Below are 23927 nucleotides of genomic sequence, written 5' to 3' on the forward strand. Positions count from 1 at the left end.
GCGGCCAGTTCCATAGGCTAAACTGAACCTTCACTCAGGCCTTGAGAAGTACGCTCAGATAAGCTTGGCCCTTTTTCATCTCAAGAGAATTTTATTTCAGTATCATATAGTACAATACAGGAAAACAGCAATTCTTAACCTGTAACTTGAGGTTGCTCTTGCACTACTAAGCTGTTCTCACCAAAATCTTTCACAGGTCCTTGCAGAGGTGCTGCAGACACAGCAAACCTTTGTGGTCACACTGAGGTGTAGATATCTGTCATGCAAAATATGGAAAAGTGTGAATGTTTAGAAATGATGGGATCTGAATTACTTCAATAAAACTTTGCGTGAGAGACCTTGGAGCAACAACTGAGGCAGTAATAACACTGTACTCTATATTTCCCCTCCAACCCTGACAAACTTCATCTTCAACATTCCTGTGAGAAACACATCCACATGTTGTGGATGGTAATTTTGAAGCACTGAGATATTATCACTAATAACCAACTTTATTAATCCTTTCCAGAATGGAGCAGCCCACACTGGGACACAGAGATGATGCAGTCCTTGTCCAGAGGGACACACCAGCAGGACATCAAAGACAACTGTGACAAATGAGACCACATTATGCAAATGATTAGTGGGTTCCATGGCTTTATTTTGTATTTTGCCTTCCTCTCTCCTGCCTCCCCTAGCTTTGGGCTTCCCTTGCTCAGCTTTCCCCTTTCACCCTGCTGCTTCCCCTTCTCCTTCCCATTCCTCCCTTTCTGCTGACACTGGTCCTAAGAGCCAGTACTGAGACAAGTCAAAGGTGCTCAATACAGACAAAGGGCTGAAGGATTTCCACTCTGGGAAACAAGAAACCTTTGTACCCTTCAGAACACTGGATGGTCCTTTACAAGCACCTTATACTCTGTTTAAGCCTGTTCCTGTTGGTGAGGAGTCTGATGAAACAATCCTAATAAGCAAAGATGTTTTCTAATATGCTTCTAGACATGACACTGGAAACAGGATGGTTAATGGTCAAATCCTGCCTCCAGTGATGTGGGCAGATACTTAGTGACTGCAGATATCATATTTTGCTTCAACACATTTCCTTTATCTTTTTACAGTTACCCACACACAAAACTCTCCTTTTCTGTTGACCAATGCTTCTGAAGACAGCCAGAATTTTATCACTTATCCAGATAAGGTGCACCAAACTCAGCAACTGGTGTTTCAAAATCTTTTGAATCCTTTCAAAAGTTGTCTACCTATGACGTGATCATGAAGGTTCATCTGACCCCAGGCTGGCTATGCTGGAAATCTACTCTAGTTTTATTATTAAAAATTGTAAGCAAGGCATTTCCAGAGAGCTGTGAAAGACTATTTACAAGGGCACGTAGATATTTGGAAAAAATCCTTTACTGTGAGGTTATTGAGGCATTGGAACAGGTTGCCCAGAGAAGCTGTGGATACCCCACCCCTGAAAGTGCTCAAGGCTGGACTGGATGGGGCTCTGAGTAACTTGGTCTAGTGGAAGGTGTCCCTGCCCATGACAGGGGAATTAGAACAAGATGGTCTTCAAATCCATTCCAACCAGGCTGGCCTGTGATTCTATGGTTTAATGAGAGCTGAGCCACAAAATACTGACTGCACCTGTGGAAAATCTGTCCTTTGTTGCAACTTTTAATTTCAACAAATTTCAGATTTTTGCAAATTTCCAGCTCACATAATCTGTAACCTTGACAGTTAAGTGAAAAACACTTCTAGTAGCAGATTTCTGCTAGCCCCAGAGCTATACAAGATCCAGGTATTTTGACCTGGTCTTACAGAGGCTGTGAAAGCTTTTATGTGTCTCAGTAACTGGAAACTTTCATGCACTGATGACTGTTCCATCTAAAGGCATACTACATAGCAGCAAACAGAAGTAATTTTACAGAGAAACTTTTTCCATATGGCTTGAGAAAAAACCCATCAAGAATTGACAATGACAGATGATCTCCCCAGTGACATTCAGGAATAAAGCAGTTCCACATTTATGTCAGGAAAAACAAACAATGGACATATTTAAATAATCATTAAAAATGAGATGCCTGGCACAAGGCAGGCTCCAACCCTGTTCTGCCACACATCTCCTGGAAATCTTTTCTGGATATTATCTGAGGCCTTCTTATTTGCGTTGCTCACGAAAAAGAACTGTAATGGAGGACGACCCAAGCAAAAGGTTCTCTCAAGGAAAATCACGTGAAAGGACATTTTTCTTGTCTTCATGTTTGACATTCAGGAGTAGTGATGAGAAAAGGCAGGCACAGGAGTCTTTCAGAAAACCACCAGAGAGCAGTGGCAGCATTTCATAGGGATGTGAACCGGTCATCATCTGCTGCAAAGACTCCATTAATGTGGCCTGCTTTTAAATCCAGTGCTTCACAAGGAATCCCATTTTCTAGTGTCACTTCAACTTTCTCTTCTAAATTTTCTCTCTCTGTTGACTCTTTATTCTTTCTAAAAACAAGAAAGAAAAGATCATCTTATTCTGTTGACCTGCAGCACTTCACAATGATTCCATAGAAAGAAAACTGCATATTTAGTTAGAAGCTTGTGCTCCTAAAGGCACAGTCTGGTGTATTTCCTTGCTGTAGTAAATACACCAAATGAGTGTATCTAAATAGCTGGGGAACCCACAGATTGGAAGCCCTAGTTTAGCAGTTTGAGCTCAGAATTGGAGACCAGAAAACCTTAAGTAGGCATGTTCTAAGTATGTTTTAAATACTATTTCACCTTCTTATTCTGCAACATGACTAGAAGGTACAAAAGAAAAGCTGGAGCAAAACAAAATTTGAAAAAATCTCTGAATCTGTGTGGGTTTTTTTACATCAGAAAGGTCTACACTAAGCATGTAATCTGACCCTGCAATGTATGTTATAGATCACACCCCATGATCTGTACAAAATAAAACATATTTTTTAGAAACAGATCAGTCTTAGATTAACTATAGCCTCCAAATGTGGAGACATTAATGACATCCATTATTACTTTCCTCAGAATATTCATGATTACTTCTTTAGGTAATCTCAGTGCTGCAAATCTGCATTTTTTTTCCTTCAAACTTCATTAGCAGCCACCTTCCTACCCAGTATTTTATACTTTTGTTTTCTAGATCAAACAATTGCATGGCTTTCACTTTTCCAGACTCCAGCTCCCCCAAAAATATAACAGTGGTTGAATAAAATTCTTTACATTAAAAAAACCCTAAAAATATTATCTGAAATACAATCATTAAAAGATGTAATAAACAAATATGAGGTCACGATGTTCCTTTAATTCCAGATTTATTCTGACCTTGGGAACAATTAGTTCATAGTTGAAAAACCTGCTGTACTTTATGGCCTGCAGCATCAGCGGTTTCAGAGGACAAGCAACTCAAAGGTCAGGTGCACTGCTTCTTCCTATCTCACAACGTGCACTGTAACAATCTGACTCAGGACAACAGTAAAAGTCTGATTCAGAGTAACTGCTAATGACAGAGATATTAACAATAATAAAATTTTATAGGCCTTTGGGAGATTCTTCACATTACAGACTTGTTAAAATAAACTTGGGGTGTAGTAGCGGAAACCTCTGACCTCTGGCTACTCTCACACGGATAAAAAGGAATGTTCTTTAACATAAAACTGTGGGGGCAGAACATAAAAGTTACTAAGGAGGTTCAAAAGAAATGAGAGGAGTAGAAGATATGTGAAACTCATTATCAGAGGAATTCAGAGAAGCTAAAAATTTCCATGAATCCAAGGGGTGACTCAACACCTTAAGTTAAAGGAAGTTAAGGGAAGAGAAAGTTAAGGGAAGAGAAACTTAAGGGAAAAGAAAACATACAAGAAGACCAAATCCAGCTCAGGATGGCCCACAGCTGCAAATTAATTCCTGAGGGAACTAATAAAGGAAAAGACCTTGTGCTGGCTCTGTTTTCACTCTTCCCAAGGCAATTTTTATGGCCCCTGCTGCAGGGGGATAAGGGGAGATTTTGGGCGAGTTCAGGGTAGACTGAAGAGGATGATTCTGCCCTGGGCAGGTGGCAAATTTATTGCTGTAGGGGGAGATGTCCTATTCCTGCAAGGGTAGAAGAGCAAACACAAGGCTGGGAGACAGTGTGTCTGAGCCAGCTCACTGCAGGCACTGAATTCAGCACATCTCTCACTTCAATAAATGATGCATGAGTCTAACTCAGTACTCAATCTCCTCTGTAAGCCAACTCCCCTTCCCTGACACCCTGAGCATGGACAGCTGGAGCACGTGCTTTTGGTTTTATCTGAACTGAGGTATTTACATGGCATTTTAAAGGCCTTTAAAGACAAAATGCCAGATTTATGAGAAGATGACACCATCCTAGGGGTCAGATTTCCAACACAGCTTACTAGGCAACAGGGTTCCCATTATGTAAGCTCTGGACAGACTTCTAAGAAAACAAATTATTGAACATGCTAAAGCCTTTGAAAACCTGGTCACTTACTCCACTGTCTGACAAAGAGATCAGTGCTTTTGAAATCCTTTTCTCTGTTTTTTTTTTTCCAAGAAGCCAAATAAGCCAGACCATCCCTTTTACCTTTCCAGTCCTTGCAACCATAGATAGAAAAAATATATGCTTGGTTTACCCTCTCTCTTACTTCCCCACCCCTGCCTGCAGGTGTTATTGATGTGAAAGGAGGGTTACAGTTCAGCCACAGATGAGCCTGCTCTGAGGAAAGATTTTATGTAATGGTAGAGTAGGGAAACAGAGGGAGAAGTGGAAAAAGCATAGCAACTAAAAGGACAAGAGCATGAGACAGAGAGGGTGCACAGGCAGGCAGCAACAAGCCATACTAATGGCAGTGTGATGATAAGAGCCTGCAGCTTGCACCATATTGAGGGGAACTGCTCAAGCTCAGCTGAATTATTTTGAAAATACAGGGGGAAATCCTATCTTTCAGCATGATATGAAGCACAATTGATTATTTTAGCTAGAAAAATCCCAGCTATTTATCCTAGTTTATTTTATTACACTTACATGAAATGTTCAAAGACTCCCTTAAATTTAGCCACTATTAAGAAACACAGAGCCAAACTGCATGCTCTTATCACAGAGAGCAGGTATGGGCTTCAGGTAGCAACATCACTCAGTTTTACAGAAGAGGTTGCCTATGTTTAGGGCATGAAATAATTCAGTCCATACAACATGGCTGTGATAGGGCTTTAACAATCTACAGATTCCAAATACCTTCCCAGACTCTTTCCCCAACAGTATCTTTCATCTATTGTTTGCTGAGTTTTGTGGGATTTTTTTAGAAAACAGAAAGGGGTTTTGGAAATTCATGTAACTCCTCTGATTGAAAAATATAACTGAAGGGATTCTGACTGCACTACTAAGGTTCTCTATGAGAAGCACTTAACCTTCCCAAGTGTTGTTCTTCTGAGGTCTTTTAACATTCTTCAAGGTAATAAAAGGCAGGAAGGAGAAGTGGTATGTCTCTGCAACATACCACTTTTTATGTGTTAATTTCTTTTTCTGATATATTTGGGGATACAATCCATTATACAGTCAATAATTTTGATATTATCTGGTTATCAGCAGGAATGTACCCTTTTTCAGTTCTTCTGCTGTTCCTCTATGAATCTATTGCTGAAGTCATAACTTTGTGTAAATCCAAACTCTGTGACAGCCAAAATCATGGTAGAGGCTGAACTTCTATGGCAGAATCTCAACTCAGCTGAGAAATTTCTATTCCTTATGCTCAACTCAGAGCCAGCAGAGGTGTCAGGATCAAAACTCCACCTGCTCTCTGTGTTGCTCCCACATGCTCACACTAGGGAAGCATGAATACCCTTCTCTTTTTCACCAGTGCCACCAGGGCAGAAATAGAGAGGAAAAGAGAGTATCTCTCTCCTACCCTATCACCAGAAAAATTCCTAAGATCGTGGGTAGATCTGCCCAGGAACCTGTGAAGGGCTGCGTATTTTAAGCTCATCAAATCATGGATGTTAAGTGAAACCCTGCTCTGTTCCAGTGAGCAGGCCCCCTTCAGCCATACATTAATCATTACTGTGTGCTCTCCTGAGTCTTCTCAAGCTGCAGCAGCACAGTTTCTTTAGCCCTACCAGCTTTTGACACAACTGCCCTGTAAGGCACACAGTCAATGCCAACCTTCCCCCTCCTATATGAGTGGTCTGTGAAAGGAGACTCATCCCAGGCACAATAAACCTTCCCAAGAATGACATCAATTGTCTTTTCAAAGCTCATCTCTAGTTAGGTGGCCTCCAGGATCATATTCTTACACTCTCCCATTTCCTTGTTACATCATAAAATTACTAAGGTATCTATACCTTACAGTTAAAAATTTTAAGTCTTTTCCTCAGAAAAGGAGAGATGGGTTACCTTTGCCTAGCTAGGGAATGATGCACAGCATTAATCTGTCTGAGGCTGCTCTGAAACACAAAACCAGCTCAGCTGACCTAACTAATCAGTATTCCATTAAACAGAAGAAAGGCTAGGCTGCTTACTTCTTGTGTTTCTGAATCCCTGAAACAATGAGGAAAACAATCCCAGCCACAATGAGACAAAGAACAACACCAAATACAATAAGCCAGACAGGTGTAGAGGGTTCCACAGGAGGTGATAAGGTTGAGGTTATCTTCAGGAACTGCAGCGTTTTGTCACTCAGTAGGAAGGCATTGTTGATTCTGTTCCGGTTCATCCTTCAGGGAAAAAAGAAAAAACAAAAAAAAAAAATCACAACTCTTTATAAAGGTATTTTACAAGTTAAAAAGATAGTAGAAAATAAAAGGATTTTTCATGAATGTGCTGTAAGTTAGGCAGGGCTGAATGTCATCCAGCATGATGAATAAAAGGAAGTTGTCCACCTTTAGGGGATCAGCCTCTTCTCTCAGCAACAGGACAAGAGGACATAGTCTCAAACTGTACCAGGGGATGATCAGGTTGGACAACAGAAGAATTTTCTTCACTGCAAGGGTGGTTAAGCATTGGAAAAGGCTGCCCAGGGAGTTGTGGAGTCATCATCCCTGGAGGTGTTCAAGACACAACTGCTCATGGCACTTAGTGCCATGGTCTGCTTGACACACTGGTGGTTTGGTCAAAGGTTGAACTTGATGACCTTGAAGGTCTTTTCCAAGCTAAATGATTCTGTGAGTCTATGATTCTGTGATTCTATGATGTTGGCAAGGTTACACAGACCTTGACTATAACAGAGACCTCAGTAATCCACAGACACCCACACACTTACAACATTTTGAACACCAGACTTTTGTATACATTTATCTGAAAAACTGGGAAATATAGATGAGACCTGAAGTACGATATTATTATTTATTTCTGGTTTGAACCATGTCCTGAAGACATAGCAGGTTGTAAGCTGTAAGGCTGGCACTGTTGCCTTGCTCATGCAGCATTCAAGTTTAGCACAGGAGTGGCAGATCTACCCTTGAATGCTTGCAGGATTTACCCACAGCTGCCCCCTAGTTCCTCAAACTGAACCATCCTCCATGTTATGGGCTGGTACATCTGCCCCTGCTGCTGCAGATTTTCTTAGATCCATGAGGCACAGGACACAATCTGGTCTGGAAGAATCCACACCTATTGCCAACATGTCCTTCTTCCCTGCAGGATGCAGCTAAAGGGGTTTGTACTTTCTACGTGTCTTGACATTTGCATATGAGAACCTGTAAGTCTGAGAAATTTGCTTTTTCACAGAAGTGGTACAACTGCTATCCTTTAGTGGATATCTTAACCCATTTTCACTGCCTGTAAGATACTTCTGGATCTAAATCTATGCAGATTTATGAATCTTTAGAAGTATCTTTCATTAGCTTTTTCAAAATGTTAACAATTTTTAAGCAAATGGATTACACATATAGGTCTTAAGAGATTCTTTTTGATAGCAGTTGTATGAATTAATGCAGCTCTTTCTTGTATATAATTAAATTCCTTTACCACAAAGCAATTATTTCCTAAGAAAAGATGTATGGGAAATACGGGTAAGATTTAACAAATTTCTCTTCTTGGAAATGATAATGTTTGGCTGTCCCTTCAACAGGAAGTTCTTAGCCTCAATGGAAAGTCAGCATTCCTGGACAGGACTGAAAGCCATGGCATGTTTTAAGACTCATAATTCCGTAAGCTGTCTGCCATTTGGAAAAGAATTCCTTACTGATATGAAAGGATCATTGTGAACAGCTGAAATAAGCATTGTTTACCCTCATCTAGTGGCTTGAGTTTCAGAATTATGTGCTGAAACACATGCAGGCAACTACAAGTGCATTTCATGATTGTATATGCATAACTATATCTTGTGTATATTTATGCAAAATCTCAAATATCATACAGAGCTCTGACATGGTTTACCTTCCTCTTTATTCTTACTTTGTAGGAATCTCATACAACAATATTGTAGTCCATGACTAGTGCTATGTGCTACCCTAGCATGAAGAATTATAATAAAGGTTTTGTATGGAAGCCTGCAACCAGAAGCAATTGAACAAAAAAAAAATTTAGTTTTATAGACCATTTTATTTCTTGTTTTTAAATTAGGTAGGAATTAAAACTTTTCATAAATAGCATATTCTTTATCAGGTGACAGACAACAGTTAAAAACCAAACAATAACACCATCCAATTTCTGTGCCAAACAGGGCACATAAAAGACTTTAAAAAATCAGCTTATGCTACTGAATGTATCAAAGAATAACAGAAATGCAAAACCCCCGCATTCCAGCACTCTTACAGAGAGCTTCAGTGAATAAATAATCTGCTTCCTCCACTAATGCTATGAAGCTATTGTTTGGTGTCTCTGTAGGAAATAGTTTAATCTGCTCATAAGCTTAAATTAATCTTTCCAAAAGAATGCATACTCATTCATCAGGAATTAGGCATTACACCTCCATTGCGATAACACGAATTTTCAAGACAGACTAGAATGCCTGAAAACAAAGAGATCCATTTTCCACTCCATGCTTGAGAAATATATTTGTGTTATGCTGCTTGAGGGACTCATCCCTGTAAACCCCTGGTGCAGGTTTTTTTGGACCATTGAAGTCAGATTATCCCATTTTTTCTTTTTCCCTTGTCAGCTCCAAATTCTTCCTTTTACTTGCTCCAGAATGTGACAGTAGAAGGCAAAGTGATTTGTAGTGCACTGTACTTTGTACAAGCAATGCTCAACTGGGATATTGACTGGCATTCTAGAAGGAGCTGGTATGAAAAGAATGTGAGCACAAGATTGCTTAAGCCAAGCTGGGACACAGCCAGCTCTGCTCATGAGGAGTTCACACGAGCTCTTCTCATGTGAAAGCTGACTTCCAAATTAATTCAGATGAATTGTTAGTGAGAAGCACTGAAGGGGAACCTACAGTCATTGGCCCAGGTGTAGATGTGCACGTACCATGCAGTAAAAGCTAAATTGTATTAATCCCACCCAGAAAGTGTTCCCTTCCATCCCCTGTCTCACTGGGAAATGTGATGAGAGCTGGATGAGAGCAGTGTGCCACACGCTGGACAGCACATCACAGGTGGGGCTCTGGAAAGGGATTAGATTTCTTCAGAGTATCCAGCATCAACAGAGACTCTTTCCAAAGTTATAATCCCCAGGCTCAAATTCTTTGCATTCTGTGGGACTGTTAAACATCCTCTAATCTCACATTCATTAAAGAGTACTGTGCCCTCAGTGTTTTAGCAACTTGGATTAGTTCAACCCTAAAGAGGCAGAGTGCTCATTCATAAAAGGCAAAGAGAGAGAAAACATCCTCAGTAGACAGGGAAGAAAACATTGCAAGAGCAGTGACTGTACCTGATGGCTGCCTCTACCTCACTTCCAGGAACAGTTGTCACATTTTTGGAAGAGTCTGTGACCACAAACCAAAAGGACACCCGGTCTGTCACATTGCAGAGCAGCACATTGGAAATTCTGCAGACAGTTAAAACAAAAATCATCACTAAAGAAGCATGGAAGGAATTATTGAAATATTTTAGATTTTCCTAAAATATTGCTCTCAACTAAGGGGGAATTTTTTTTTATTTTTAAAAAAGCTAACAGTTAATATTCAAGATAGAAACACCACTCACCCATTTCCCATTTCCCATATGATTTTAAAGAAATCAAGCTTATGAAGACCAAATGAGTTTTCAAACAAATTTCTAAATCTATTACAGACTTTCATGGTCTTGGACATACATTTAGTGTAATCAAATGGAAAAATACATATTTGAATAACAATCATCATTGGCTATGACAAAGGCCATATAATGGAGGAAGTGCATTGGTGAACTAAGAATTCTGGTTTTGACAGCAAATACCACAGGAACCAGTCATTGAGAATTGCCCACATGGTTGTTAAGTAAGTGCAGTTCTTCTACAAGATACATTTGTTGGAGGGATCAGTGGAATTGATGTTATAGCTTTTGACATCTTTGTTCACAGAGCCAGGCACAGAGTGCATGGAACAAGCTAAATTTAGTCATTCTAGTGGCACTGGCCTCTTCCTTTTAGCTTATGCTATATCAAATATTTATATTATCTATTTTAAAGGAAGATTGTTCAGTTTTATGTGAAGTTAAATGTGGAGGGGCACAGGCAGGCAGCTACTCATGGCATACTAAGAAATAGTCCGCGAAATGCCTTTTATACGCGATTTTCTTTTTAGATTTCTACCGGTAAATGGTGGAAACATCAGAAAACCCTTCTGGAATGACACAATCGCGAATATTTAAGCAGAGGAAGTGAAAACCGACCCGTTCCAGGCCGTGACAGGGCCCCGCGCTCTGCTCGGCAGCGCCGCCTGCCGGCCGCGGGCAGCACGGCCCCGGCCCCGCGGGAACCGGGACTGGGACTGGGGGGAATTGGGGAGACGGGGGGGACTGGGGGCACTGGCGGGGGACTGGGAGGACTGGGGAGATTGGGGGCATTGGGGGGACTGGGGGAACTGGGGGGACTGGGGGACTGGGGGTGAGAGGAACAGGAGGGACAGAGAATCTCCATGCCTGGGCATTCCCCATTCAGCCAAGGACCTGCTTGTAAAGCAGATCGCAGTGCCTCACTATTAATATTTTGTAGAAATGTTTTATTTCCTGATGAAAACTTTTTTTGAGTGCCCCAGGTAGTGCAATAGATCATTTTACAGAGGTCTATCTATCTATCTATCTATCTAATCTATCTCTCTCATGAATCATACAAGAGCTTTGGCTGAAAAGGACCTTAGAGATTTATTCCAACTCTCATGCCATGGGCAGTGAGCCTTCCACTAGACCAAGCTGCTCAGAGCCCCATCTAGTCCAGCTTTGCATAATGCCATGGATGCCATCCACAGCTTCTCTGGGCAACCTGCGTCTGTGAGTCACCACCAGTAAAGAATTTCTCACTAATATCTAATCTAAACCTAATCTATCATTTTGAAGACATTCCCATTTGTCCTGTCATGCCCTTGTCAAAAGTCTCTTTCCATCCTTCTTGTAGGCCCTTATCAAAAGTCTTTTTCCACCCTTCTCATAGGCTCCCTTCAGGTACTGGAAGGTGCTATAAAGTCATGCCAGAAGTCTCTCTTTTCCAGGCTAACGAAACTAAATTGTCTCATTTTTCCTGGAAGTGAAAGGTGCTCCAGTCCTCTAATCTGAGAATCACAGAATATTCTGAGCTGAAAGGGACCTACTAGGATCATGAAGTTCAACTCTTATGGGAGTGATCCACACAGGAGTCAAAGTCACAACCTTGGCATTATTAGCACCATGCTCCAGCCAACTGAGCTGATTTCATTCTGGCTCTTTGGAGCTTGCTCCAACAGTTCCATATCCTTCCTGTGCTGGGGACCCCAGAGCTGGATGCAGCATTCCATGTGGGGTCTCACCAGAGCAGAGCAGAGCAGAGCAGAGCAGAGCAGAGGGGCAGAATCCCCTCTCTTGCCCTGATGGCCACACTGCTTTGGCTGCAGCCCAGGATGCAGTTGGCTTTCTGGTCTATAAGCACCCATTCCAGAGAGATATGCAATAAAATGGAAAGCAGTGATTTTGCAGAGCCAAAATGACCACTTTTACCTCTCTGGAACAGTATCAATTTTACAGAGAATTTTCATGGATAAAAGAGGAAAGTCATCCTCTGGAATTTGAAAAGACATTCACATCAGTTGCTGGCAACAGTCAGAAGATGAAAGCAGATTTATTCTTTGCAAAAGAAAAGAAAGCACAAAATTTACAGGAGAGGGGAAAAATGCCTACTTTTGGCTGGTGGCTGACAAACTCTTGCTGACTTCACAGAATATTTAAAATTGTAACTGCAGAGAAAGTTTTCTATCTCGGTGTTTACAACAGTAGGACCCAAAACTTCATGTTGCCAAAGTTCCTAAAGCTGCAGCTTCTGTGGTGCAATCAAAAAACAGGCCAGGTAGAAAATCTGAGGTGGTGTTGCCCTACAGATGTTCTTGAAATGGGATAAGAAAGATTGATCCCCAAAGAGACAGATAAAGGCAGACAAGGACTGGCAGAACACCCAGACTCTTCAAGCCAGGGTCTCCCCTAAAGTGCCACAGTTTTTAGCATGAGACAAGGCATTCATCACCACAGGGATAGCATCCCTCTGTAGAACAATCAGCACTGAAACAAGGGGCAGCAAGGATTGCACTAGGATATGTAAATTTGGCTTCTTTTCTTTTCCCTGTTCTTTCTAAAATCCTTCTCAATTACAAGCATCCAAACTCTGGTTTCACCACCACCTCTTTTTCATCAGCGGAAATCAAATGCCATAAACCCTTCCAGACCCCAAAGAGAATAATCCCACTCATGAGAAGTTCAAAGGGAATGAGTAAACACCAAAACAGACTGGTTCAACAAGCACCAATGTGGCAATTTCTGTGCAGTGGTGCACTCTTTTTCTTCCCATGGGAGGAAAACCAGAGAACCTAGAAAAAACAGAGAACCATTGCAACTATGCCATCACACTGCATAGATCTGAGAAACCTGACTTCTCCAGGCACTAATCAGATGTATTTGTGAATATATATATGGACATTTTTCCTTTCCTTAGCAGTTGATAGACTTTTGACATGGGATTATAGTAGACTGTTATCATCAAAATGACAAAATCCTGGTTTGGCCTTATGGCACCATGGCAAAAATCCAAAATTGCATTTCCTTTGATACACAGTGAGTAGAATGCAGGAAACCCTGGCAATTCCTTGACCTGAAACACCATCATTGCTCCTTGTGGAGATTTAAATGATTGCTTAGGGGTAAGAAAGAGCTGTCAGAGAGCCAAAGGAGCTGAGTGCCCAGAATGGCTGTTAGCTCATGGAAGAACCACAGTCCCCAAGTCCCAAGTGCCTATCTCCAGCTCTCCCAAAAGCATCACACCTCTTCCAACACAGGCCTCTTCAGCTGCTTCTGCAAAGGAACATTATTTTCCTCTCAGCAGCCATGGGATTACTTTGATTTAACAGCTTTACTCCAGACTCTTTATTTTGTTGTTCTAAATGGTCACAATATTTTTATTATCAAAAAATAGCCTGTCTTAGGAAGATGGATAATGTAGATGAATTTTTTTCCTGATCACTTCATAAGGAAAATTGCAGGGTTTTTTATCTATAAATGGGAGAATGATGTACCAAAAGTAGATTCTGTTATTTGAATGAAAACAAATGTGTTGACATTCTTTCTGCTCTAAAGATTAACTAGTCTCAGGCCCAAAAGAGATGCATATTATTTCAAATGAGTCACAGATTAGAGAAACCAGGGTTGCTAACACAGACTACAACAATAATTTTTTAACACTGAGAGATCAAAGGTTGCCTTATGTAGTTCATGACCATATGAATTGAGAATCAATTGAAAGGCCATCTATAAAGCAGGAAATAATGGGGTATTAATTCTCCACGGAAAAAGAAGTATTTATTTGTAACTCTATTAATAGTTATTGAGTAATGTAATTGATTGTACCTTTCTTCTGTTTTGTGCAAACTTGAAAATTTGACAGGCCTTTCAAACATAAAACACTGCTCCATGCTTTATTAAATTTCAGTTTGGAAATTAACTTTAGAGAGCTTGAGATGTAACATGCAATCCTCCCCATTCTGTGCTGGGTCATTCAGTGGTTACACAAGGGCAGCAACAGCATCAGCTGCTCTTTGCAGCCTCACATTGAAATGCTTGTCACCACAGCCTGGCTTTTATCCACCTTCAGAAACCAAACAAGAGGTGACTTCAAATATCAGAAATTATGGGGCAGACTACAACAATGGTTATCCTGATCCACCAGACAAATTATTTTGGGGCTTGATACAGTTTGCTGAAATTAATGGCATTTGTGTCACATGTGGAAGTTAGTTGTGGCTGTGAGTTACTTCAAGGCTGTGGGTGTGTTAGAAATTAATGGGATTTTAAAGCAGAGGTCTGTCACATCCTGGCTATGGCCACATGCATAATTTACACCCTGGCAGAACCAGTATTTAGTTACATAAAATAATAGTGATCTTTTTCATAGGTTTTATTTTGAAAAAAACTTCAATTAACCAGATGCAAAATTTCCTTAAGTTTAGATGCTACCAGAATGCAATCACAGGCAATTTGTTTGTCCTTATATGACAGAATAATTGGTCATTGGTCTTTTATTACTGCGCCTGAGTGGGTCGCAGCTGGTGAGAGAGAGACGGTGAATCTTGTATCTTGATCAGAAGGCTGATTTATTAAGATATTATATATATTACATTATGACTATGCTAAATAGAGTAAAGAGAGAGGTTTGCAGAGCAGCTAGGCTAGGCTAGGAATCGATAGAAAAGAATCTATAACAAAGTTGTGTCCAAGGACTGAGTCCCTGGCTTACACTTTGTGATTGGCCCTTAATTATAAACAAGAAGCATGAGCCAATCAAGGTGCATCCCATTACATCCCACAGCAGCTGATAATAATTGTTTACCTTCTCTTCGGAGGCCTCTGGCCTCCAGAAGACACAGAAATCCGAAAGAAAGGATTTCTGTGAAGAAATGTCTGTGACAGTCTTTTACATCTCCTGAAGAAAATCTGTTGACATTTTCCTGCAAAAGCTCCTGTAGTGAAATGCAATTTATTTGCCAGCAGTGCAATGTAATTTATTTGCTACAAGCTCCTGCTTGTGGCCTCCCTCTTCACCACAGTGAAGTGTCCTCACCAGCTCTGCCAGGGTGCTGTTCCTGTGCACAGCATCTGCTGTTCTCTCTGGCTGCTCCCATACCTCCATGCCCACTGCAGAGGGGATGGAGCAGGACTGCACTCCCTCCTTCCAGCTGCCAGCCCCAAGGGTGGGGAAAGGAATCTGTATTTCCATCTAACAGGATGGAGGCTTTCACAGCCTTCCTGCTCCCATGTAACAGGCAGATTATTTGAGGTGTACTGGGAGGTTCATCCAGCCTCTCCATCACTAAACAGGGACTCTGAGGTCCCTTGGGATTTGAGAGAGATCTGTGCATAGGAGACTCTTCAGCCTGTTGCCTAGGAAGTTGTGAGATCTCAGAGCTCTCCTGCAGGTGACATGCTGTCTATAATGACCCCAAATGTGTCTCTAAGTCCTACATGAGTTTTCAGTTATAACTCCAATATACACCCCAGGAGGGGTGCACCCAAGTTTATATCCCATGAGAAAGTCAGATACCATCCTAAAAAGAGGTAAAGATCCCCACAGCTGGCTGATTCCAAATACTATACTGACTTCTCTGACCAAATTAGTAGCAGGGAATTATTGACGTATGCAACACCACCTCCAAACTGGAATAACACTGGCATCATCATATTTGTCCCTAGGAAAAACTCTCTAGATAGGAACTGAATTAATGAGTATAAATTCTATGATTGCCCAGAGTGGGTACAGATAACTGCCATTAAAACTTCTACTCCTTCCATACTGGCGTGATTTTTTCCCATTCCTGCAGCAACCTTACTTTAATCTGCAGAAAACCACAGTGCTTGAAGAGAAAAAAGATCACTTGCTTCTGACACAGGTTTTTGCTGTGTGAAAGCAGCATGACTTTGAAGGAAGACAATAATTTTAAAAAAGGACCCAGGACTAAAATAAGTATACAAAAGAGAATCTTTATGGAGCAGATGCCGAATGAAAACTCTGCTGCCTTGAAAACCTGAGAAAAGTCCTACATAATCATCTGCAATTAGCTTGTGTCTTGAACTAATTTTTTTAAGTGCCATTTTAATTAGGTTGAGTAGCACACTTGGCTGTTTTTGTTAAGCTTGATGTAACAGCTCTTTTGCTCAAAGGAGACCACCTCTGAGGAATAAAAATGAAACAGCAGGAATCAAACACTTCTGTCACATGGAGGGGGAAATCCCCTTTTATTTAAGAGAAAGCAGCAGCCCCAATAATCATCATGAAACTAAAGTTAACTAATCTCTTTTCAAATGTGGAATATGCTTCACCTGATGCAATGACAGCCTGAAGCAGTTTTATTTTTAAGTAAATTGAAAACCTTATCCTTGTTAGCCTACCAGAACTGTCAATCTTTCATTTCAGATTGAAAAACAGTAAAAAAATAATAGGCCTATGGAAATGCACTTACAAGGTTTTTCTTTTAAGAAAGATAAGAACATCCTGAAAATACAGCTTGCTAAGTGCTCTGTCTAATCTGGTATCTAATTTCATAGAGTAGCAAGGATCAGAAACCAGCAAAGAACACTCAATACCTCAGGGTAGATTTAATCCCAAAACCAATTAAAGGCTGATTTCTATCTGCACTACAACATCTGAGACTTGGTGATGGTAGGAAACTCCGCTGCTGTGATACCAGGGATAGGAATGCAGAGCACAGCACTGGCACGGCTATCCACCTCCCAGGGCTCTGAGTCAGCTCATCTCCAGCACACTGCTGAAGCGGAGCTCTAAGGAAGGATGCACCAGAGCTGCTCCCTCAGAGATCTGTGCTGCCTTTCCTGACCTCCCAGGGCGTCCCTTCACCTCCTCCCAGCATGGTCTCCAGAAGGTGCCAAATCTTCCTGCTGCATTCTGCTGAAAGTGAACTGGCACCATCCCACTGAGATCCACAGGGACACTGCTTCAAAGACTGAACATTGTTGAAATGGAGGCAGTGTGATGTTGAATATGTAACTGGGTGTCAGAAGCACAGTGGAACAGCCTGCTTTTAGAATCTCTATATAATGATTTCTACAGCTCAGTACAGCAGAGGACAGGTCACTACATGCACCATTGTTAATATGTATAAGGCAAATCCAAGCAGATGCTTACTGAGTTGTGCTCTTGCTGGAATATCTTCTCATTGCAAAAGCCACCATTGCTTTGAAGAGGTACTCTTCATTAGCATCCCAGGCATACTGTAAAGGGAGATGAAAAATAATTAGTTTCAGCACCAGTGCTGGCAGTACACAGAGGGAAAAGAGTCGCTGAACTTGAAATGCTGTATTGATCAAGAAAATGAATAAATTCTCTGGTTGTGCTAAGAAAATGAATGCCCATTATTTAGTGAGGACAAAGGACTTTTTCTAATGGAAAAAAAAAGTGTAATAGAGCCTGTAATATAAATAATATAAATTGCAAATAATGTTTCCAAAAATTGAATTAACTGAATATTTCTGAAAGCTGACCAAACTGGAGATGTAAAGTTTATTCTACCAAAGACTAGACATATTATTAGAATTCTCCCCACACAACTGCACTCGTAGCCTTGTCTCTTTTGCTGGAGAAACTGAGTTAAAGTAAAAGGTTTAAATCCACCCTCTAAGACTATTTGGCTCTGGCTGAAAATAATAATAAAAAACCATTGTTTAAGGTGGTCTCTGAGAGTTGGACATTAGGACACCAGGAAATAAGCTGAGATTGCAGCCTTATTGCTGCACACTGTCCTGATTATAAGAAGACTCAAATATATAAAAGATTATTATACTGCATGTGAGATAAAAGAGAGAAAATAGCATCCTTACTACCTCAATAGGAAGAAGAATATAGGCTCCAAAAACTGTTCTCTGTTGTCTTGATGAAAAATCATGCTTTCATAATTTAAGTTTTCTGGGACAGCTTCACTGGGTTCCCCTGGGCTTTCACTCACATATGCAATTCTAATGACCTGTAAGAACTGCATCTATTACATTCTTATAACAGGAGCCATGACTGAGGCATACTGATTAAATTTCTTCCCCTTTCAGCAGATTACAAAGATTATTAGTTTCTTGGAATTATATTAAGGAAGGTTAGAAACAGCTTTCTTCAGTCAGTCAGAACACAAATCTAATCTTTAACTTTCAGCATTAAAAAAATCTGCTCTGTAATCACCCAAACTAGAAACCCAGTGGTGTGGACACTTAGCTCTGTTCTCAACTTGGACCTACTTTTTATGGTCCTTTATAACACATTCAAAAAAACAGCAATGTACACCAAAAAGCAGTAGATAGCATTGAAAATTCCAAATCTTAATTCTGGTTTTTAAATTCTGATTTTAGGTGCGTGGAGATGCAACCTCTCCATAAAAAAAAAAAAAAAAAAAAGAGAATCCAACTTTCAGGTACCTGCAGCCCTCATCTTGTACTGGCATGCTGGGAAACTGAAGAGGGATGGAGGGAGTAATTTAAATGGCAGAAAGTGATCTTATTTCTCATCCCTAGATGAATGTTGAGTGAAATGGGCTCTCTGAGGTGAGATAGGACAGGGACACCAAAGCTGAGGCAGCAGACAGCTTGAGCAGCACCAAAGTGAAGCTGCACTGCTGAGAACCTGGGCTCTGACTCACCACTCCTGCCTTGTGAATGAAGGGGGTTGTGAGCACACTGTGACAATGCTCGCCAACCTGGGAACTAAAATTGAAAAAAAAAAAAAAAAAACAGAGAGAAACTCCTTGGAAAAAAGTTATAAAAGTATGTGTTTTGATCCCACTGCACTGATGAAAATGTGACAGTAATGAGAGCAACTAGTACTGAAAGAGATTGTGTAGTAAAGGAATTAATACAGATTGGAGCTATAGAACTATTTATCATCATTTAAAAGATATCTGTATTTAAACCATGAAGCACAATTTGCATTACTAAAAGGGAAGATCTGGTTTTTCTCTGTGTGGCATTATTGACTAAATCCCCACATGCCATCTGCAGTCTTTGAGAACAGGTCCAAAAGGACAGAAAAGACGTCATTTGTTAGCCAGTGAATTAAACCAGCTGTAGAGATAATTTAATCAGTTGTCTTGAAAATAGATAATGATGAAGCACACTCCATTTCATGCTCATGTGGACACAAATACAATGCAGCACTACCAAGTGCATGGACTCAGTATGTTTATGTTTAGTGCAATGCATATATACATGCACAATTTGTCACAGCTCTCATAAATAATGCAGCAGCCTAGCACTTCTTTAAGTCAGAGTAACAAAAAGGGTATCTCAAATCAGGGAAGATAATTTCTAGTGAGGAATTCCAGGCCCAGTTGAAAGAGTAGGCACTCTTAGAGTAGGAAAAGAGACAGAATAAACAGAAAACTGTGAGAAAGAGGGGGAGGAGACTGGCAGAGAAAGATCAGCAGAAATCAAGGGTCTGCCTGAGCCAGGAGAAGATATTGCAGACAGCCTCTTGGGCAGAAGGGCAAGAAGGCCTAAGAAAATGGAGACTAAACAGGAAGTAGGGGAGATGGACATGGCTGTGGGCTCCAAGTGAACAAGAACCCCTGTACATGACTGCATACAGGAATATACAAGGGAGAGGCAACATAATGAGGAGGAAAAGTAAGGCAAGAACAACTTAAAGCTAACAAACTGTATGAACTCAGGACAGGTGGGCATGAATTTCCAGAAAACTGTTTCTAAACAGCAGCTTTCTCTAATCAGAGGTGCAAAGAAACCTTGAATGATTTGGATTGGAAGGGACTCTGAAGATCATCTAGTTCCACCCCCCCCTGCCATGGGCAGGGACACCCTCCACTAGAACTGATTCATTCTACTATGGGGCTTTCTCAGCTTCATCTTTATCCTCCAAATGCAAAGGCCTGGAGCACAGCTGATGACTGAGGATGTCCCTGTGCACTGCAGATATTGATGCACACTTTCTGCTACTCTGGAGGAAACATTAAATATCATTTGCAACCATATTTAAATATAATTTGGAACCACATGCTGTAAACATAACTGTTATCAATGAAACAATATATGATGGTATCAGAACTGTTAAATTTACCATCTTTGTTGTGCTGCAAAGGAACCAACACAAAGATGTTGGCTCAGTTGCACTTGCCATCCTTTATAAGTTAAGGAGGAGCAGAATCGGACACAGCTAACTGTGAAAGGCAGTCTTAAATGCCTCTTACTGAATGAAGATGATGAGATAATGCATGAAAGATGATGAGTGTAGGTTGCTGATGGGGTGAAATGCTGTAATAGTGCTGTAAAAGACCAAATTTAAGATATGAGAATATAATATTACAAGATTGCACTGAGCAACCTGGACTGATTTCAGTGTTGACCCAGCTTTGAGCAGGTGAGGACTAGCGACCATCCAAGATCTCTTCCCTCCTGAATGGTTCTGTGCTTAACTTTTCAGCCATTCAAACTGCAGAGTTGCTACAGACACACACTTCTGGATCCCATCTGGTGGCAAAACACAAGGTGTATGCCAGCCTTCCTCTTTTTCATCCACTACCCTGGAAGCAGCCTGAACACATGAGCCTGAAGGGAAGTGCACAGTCTAGTTCAGCTGGATGCAGCCCCTGAAGTGCAAACTCTTTGACTCTTATGGTGAAAATGAGTGATGACACCAAGTTACACAGACTTGTCAGTGCCCATCACTTCCTCTCACTCTCTAGTTGCCTCTGTCCCTTTTGAATTAACTCTCTACCCCTCTGCTGGCTCCATGAACAGAAAGCAACTACTGAATAGTAGCTATTCCAGAAGCCACTCATAAAGTCAAAACCATCCTCAGAGAGACTCATAAATCACCTTCCATTTAGGCCTACAGGCCCTGTGTTTCCTCCCACAGATCAGCAAACAACACCTCTGTCAAGTACACCCATTATTGGCAAATAAAATGATAACAGGTGAATACCTACTGCATCAGAGCTGGTCTTTCCAGCTCCATTGTGATAAGAACTAAATAAATACACCAAATGGAACTCCCTGCCTCAGAGTACAGCTTACCTGGTGAACAAATCAAAAAATGGTGTCCTGTTTTCATCAGGCTCACACACAGGGGATGGCATGCACTACACCATGAGAAAAGCTGCACCAACCTATTTCCTATGCCCCTAAATGTACACTGGAGTTATCCTGACACTTCTAGAGAAAAATTGCCACAGCATCTTGGCTTTCCATTATCATGGAGCTTGAAGTGACCTAGAAATGAACCAAGCTGACCATGTCCTGCTGTGACACAATGCTCTTTGCTAAACACAAAGAAGTAAAGTGCCCCAAATTCTTTAATGAAATGAATTTCAGTTTCATAGTAGTTTCATTTTTCAATTTCAGTCATTCACAGAGAAGACTTCAATGGCTATGAAAAGGAACTACTACCTCCTGTGTACTTAATAAATTGTTTATTGTTTGTGGATGATTTTCTATAGCATTATTATTGTTCTATATATATATATAGAACAACAGCAAGCTGTTGTTCTAAAATGCTGTTCTTGACTGTCCCATTCTTTGAGCTTTCACACACTTTGTTCTATGACATAAACAACTACAAAAAAACAATAGACTCCTCAGTTATGGCTTTTTTTCCCAGCAATACAAACTGCCTTCAAGGCTAATGATTTGTCTCATACCGTTTTTCAGTGAAAACAAAAAAAAATTATAAATTATCAAAGAACCTCCCCTTATTTTACTACAGCTGGAAAAGAAAAAGGCACTAAAAAAGGATATTACCAGGAACAGCAATTTTTGTTCTTTGTTACTATGTTGAACCAAGATTAAATCAAAATATTAGCACTTATCATCAAGAGGAGCTTTAATAATTATTTTGACATATTTTCAGCCATAGTATTACTCTATTTTTAATAATTAAAAAAAAAAAAAACTAGGCTCACACTACTGTTTAATTAAAGTCTCCCACTCAAGAGACTTGACCTCACTATGAATTTCAAGACATTTACTTTAGCAGGTATCTTGAATATTTGTTTGTACTTTGTCTGTGTTATAAAATTACCAGTGAAATTTTGGTCCCTGCTAATGTTAGTTTAAATTACCTGATCTTTCAGGGTAATTTTAGAACAGCTTTTCCAGTCACAGGGAGTTTCTCATATCACCAGTCTTTTAAAACACGTAACCTACTGCTTTCTGTTTCCTGTGGCTCATAACATGATCAGACACCAGACTTACAGAGGACGTGACTGTCCAGGATGTTTCATACCTAATTTCCTGCTGAGCCCTGTTAACATGCTGCAGATTTGCTCTAAGTATTCAAAACTACTAACAAAATACTAGGCTCTGACATATTAAATAGTGCTTTAGATCAGGAAGGACCACTCAGTCATCTAATGTCCCAATCTCTTACACAGCTCTCATTGCTCACACCAGTATTTCTACATTAAGCCCAAAGATCTGAATTAAGCCACAGCATTTCATGAGACAAGCCTGTGCACAACAGGCAGAGAAGAAAGGCCACTATCTGAAGCCCTCCATTAGCAGAGAATTGATAAGACAGACTTGAATGATCTCTACAGTTAATGCTTGTCTGAGAGCCTGATATAAAGTCCCATTTCATAAAGACCTAAAAATCTTTTCCTGCTTCTCTTCAGACACATGCTTGACTTTACAATTAGCACTCCCGAGCAGTACTTTTCCAAAAATACAGACTTACATTTATGCAGCACTTCTCATGTATAAAGTGTAACATCCCTACTGCTTTTCCACAGGAAAAAAAATCTTTGACCAGAAAATTATCTTTATGAACAAACAAGCTTTATATTTCTCCTAAAGGATGACATTTTAAGGAGTGGGCTAGTCAAATGTCAAGAAATGGAGGCCTGGATCATGACTTGAACAAACTATTACAATTAACATTGCAGAATAAATTGCTTGCATTGCATTCACAAATTTTATAGTATACAGTACTTCTGTTTTGGCAGATATTGAGTTAGGAAGAATATGTGAAAATATTTTACTTACTGCATTATCTCCCAAAGCTGTTTTGATACTAATCCGTACTTTGAAAGCATTCTGTGCATCTGACAAAAGAGAAAAAAGCAAACATATATTGGTAGTCACTCAAAATAGGATTTTAAATCATTTACTTCCCTGATTATTTCACAAATGTCAGTTTCTAAATGCATCTTAAGAAATCACAGGTTTAGGAGAAATTACTTGCATGAAAAAAGTCCAAGAGACTCTTAATGAAGTTTACAATGACCTCTTGAAGTGCAACCAACTTCCATACTTAATTTGCAAACTCATAAAATAAGTGAATGCTCATAGTTTCCATCTTCAAACTGAAGACAACCAGTTAAAATAAAAATCTTAGAGCTGGCAGCTTCATAGTCTAAACTGATAGCTACTTTACCTAAAGAAAGATGGGAATCAGCTCCAAATCTTACCTGGTTTGCAGATCTCAGCATGAGCAATGGCAACTACAGAAAGTATAAGCAGCAAAGCCCGTAACATCCCGTCAGCATGGAAAGGTTGAGGCAAAAAGAAGTGAGTCTCCCCTGTAAAGCACTCTTAAACTTTGTGTGACCCAGGATTAAAGCATCAGGAGCCCAAGTGAGCAACCAAGTAAAAGGTTTAATAATTAACCCCCGTTATTTTAGCTAAAAACAGGCACTAGAAACAACTGACGTCTGTTAGTTATTTACTACCTTTCTCTGTAGTAAAAAAAATCAAAAACAACCAAACAAAAAAACTGCAACAAGTATTTAATTTTCCTTATTCCTTTTTAGAAAAATATAACATTTTACAGAGTGTTCCAGGCCAATCTTTTTTTCTCACAGGCGTAGTGTCAGACACACAAAGTGTCTGTGGCACATCACACCCGAGCATCT

At 40.3% G+C, this 23927-nt stretch overlaps 1 protein-coding gene across 1 annotated transcript; it reads right to left on the reverse strand.

Annotated features, from left to right (window-relative positions):
• Positions 1–157: 157 nt before the first annotated feature.
• On the reverse strand, positions 158–23550 carry CLTRN (collectrin, amino acid transport regulator). The gene is made up of 6 exons (XM_058800063.1): positions 23484–23550; positions 23059–23117; positions 17213–17298; positions 9794–9910; positions 6496–6690; positions 158–2466 (listed from the first exon to the last, which is right to left on the reverse strand). Exons 1-6 carry the CDS (start codon positions 23548–23550, stop codon positions 2316–2318), a joined length of 675 nt encoding a protein of 224 aa, XP_058656046.1. The 3' UTR covers positions 158–2315.
• Between the last annotated feature and the right edge of the window lie 377 nt (positions 23551–23927).

This window comes from Ammospiza caudacuta, chromosome 2 (assembly GCF_027887145.1).
Source record: "Ammospiza caudacuta isolate bAmmCau1 chromosome 2, bAmmCau1.pri, whole genome shotgun sequence".
NCBI classification, from domain to species: Eukaryota; Metazoa; Chordata; class Aves; order Passeriformes; family Passerellidae; genus Ammospiza; species Ammospiza caudacuta.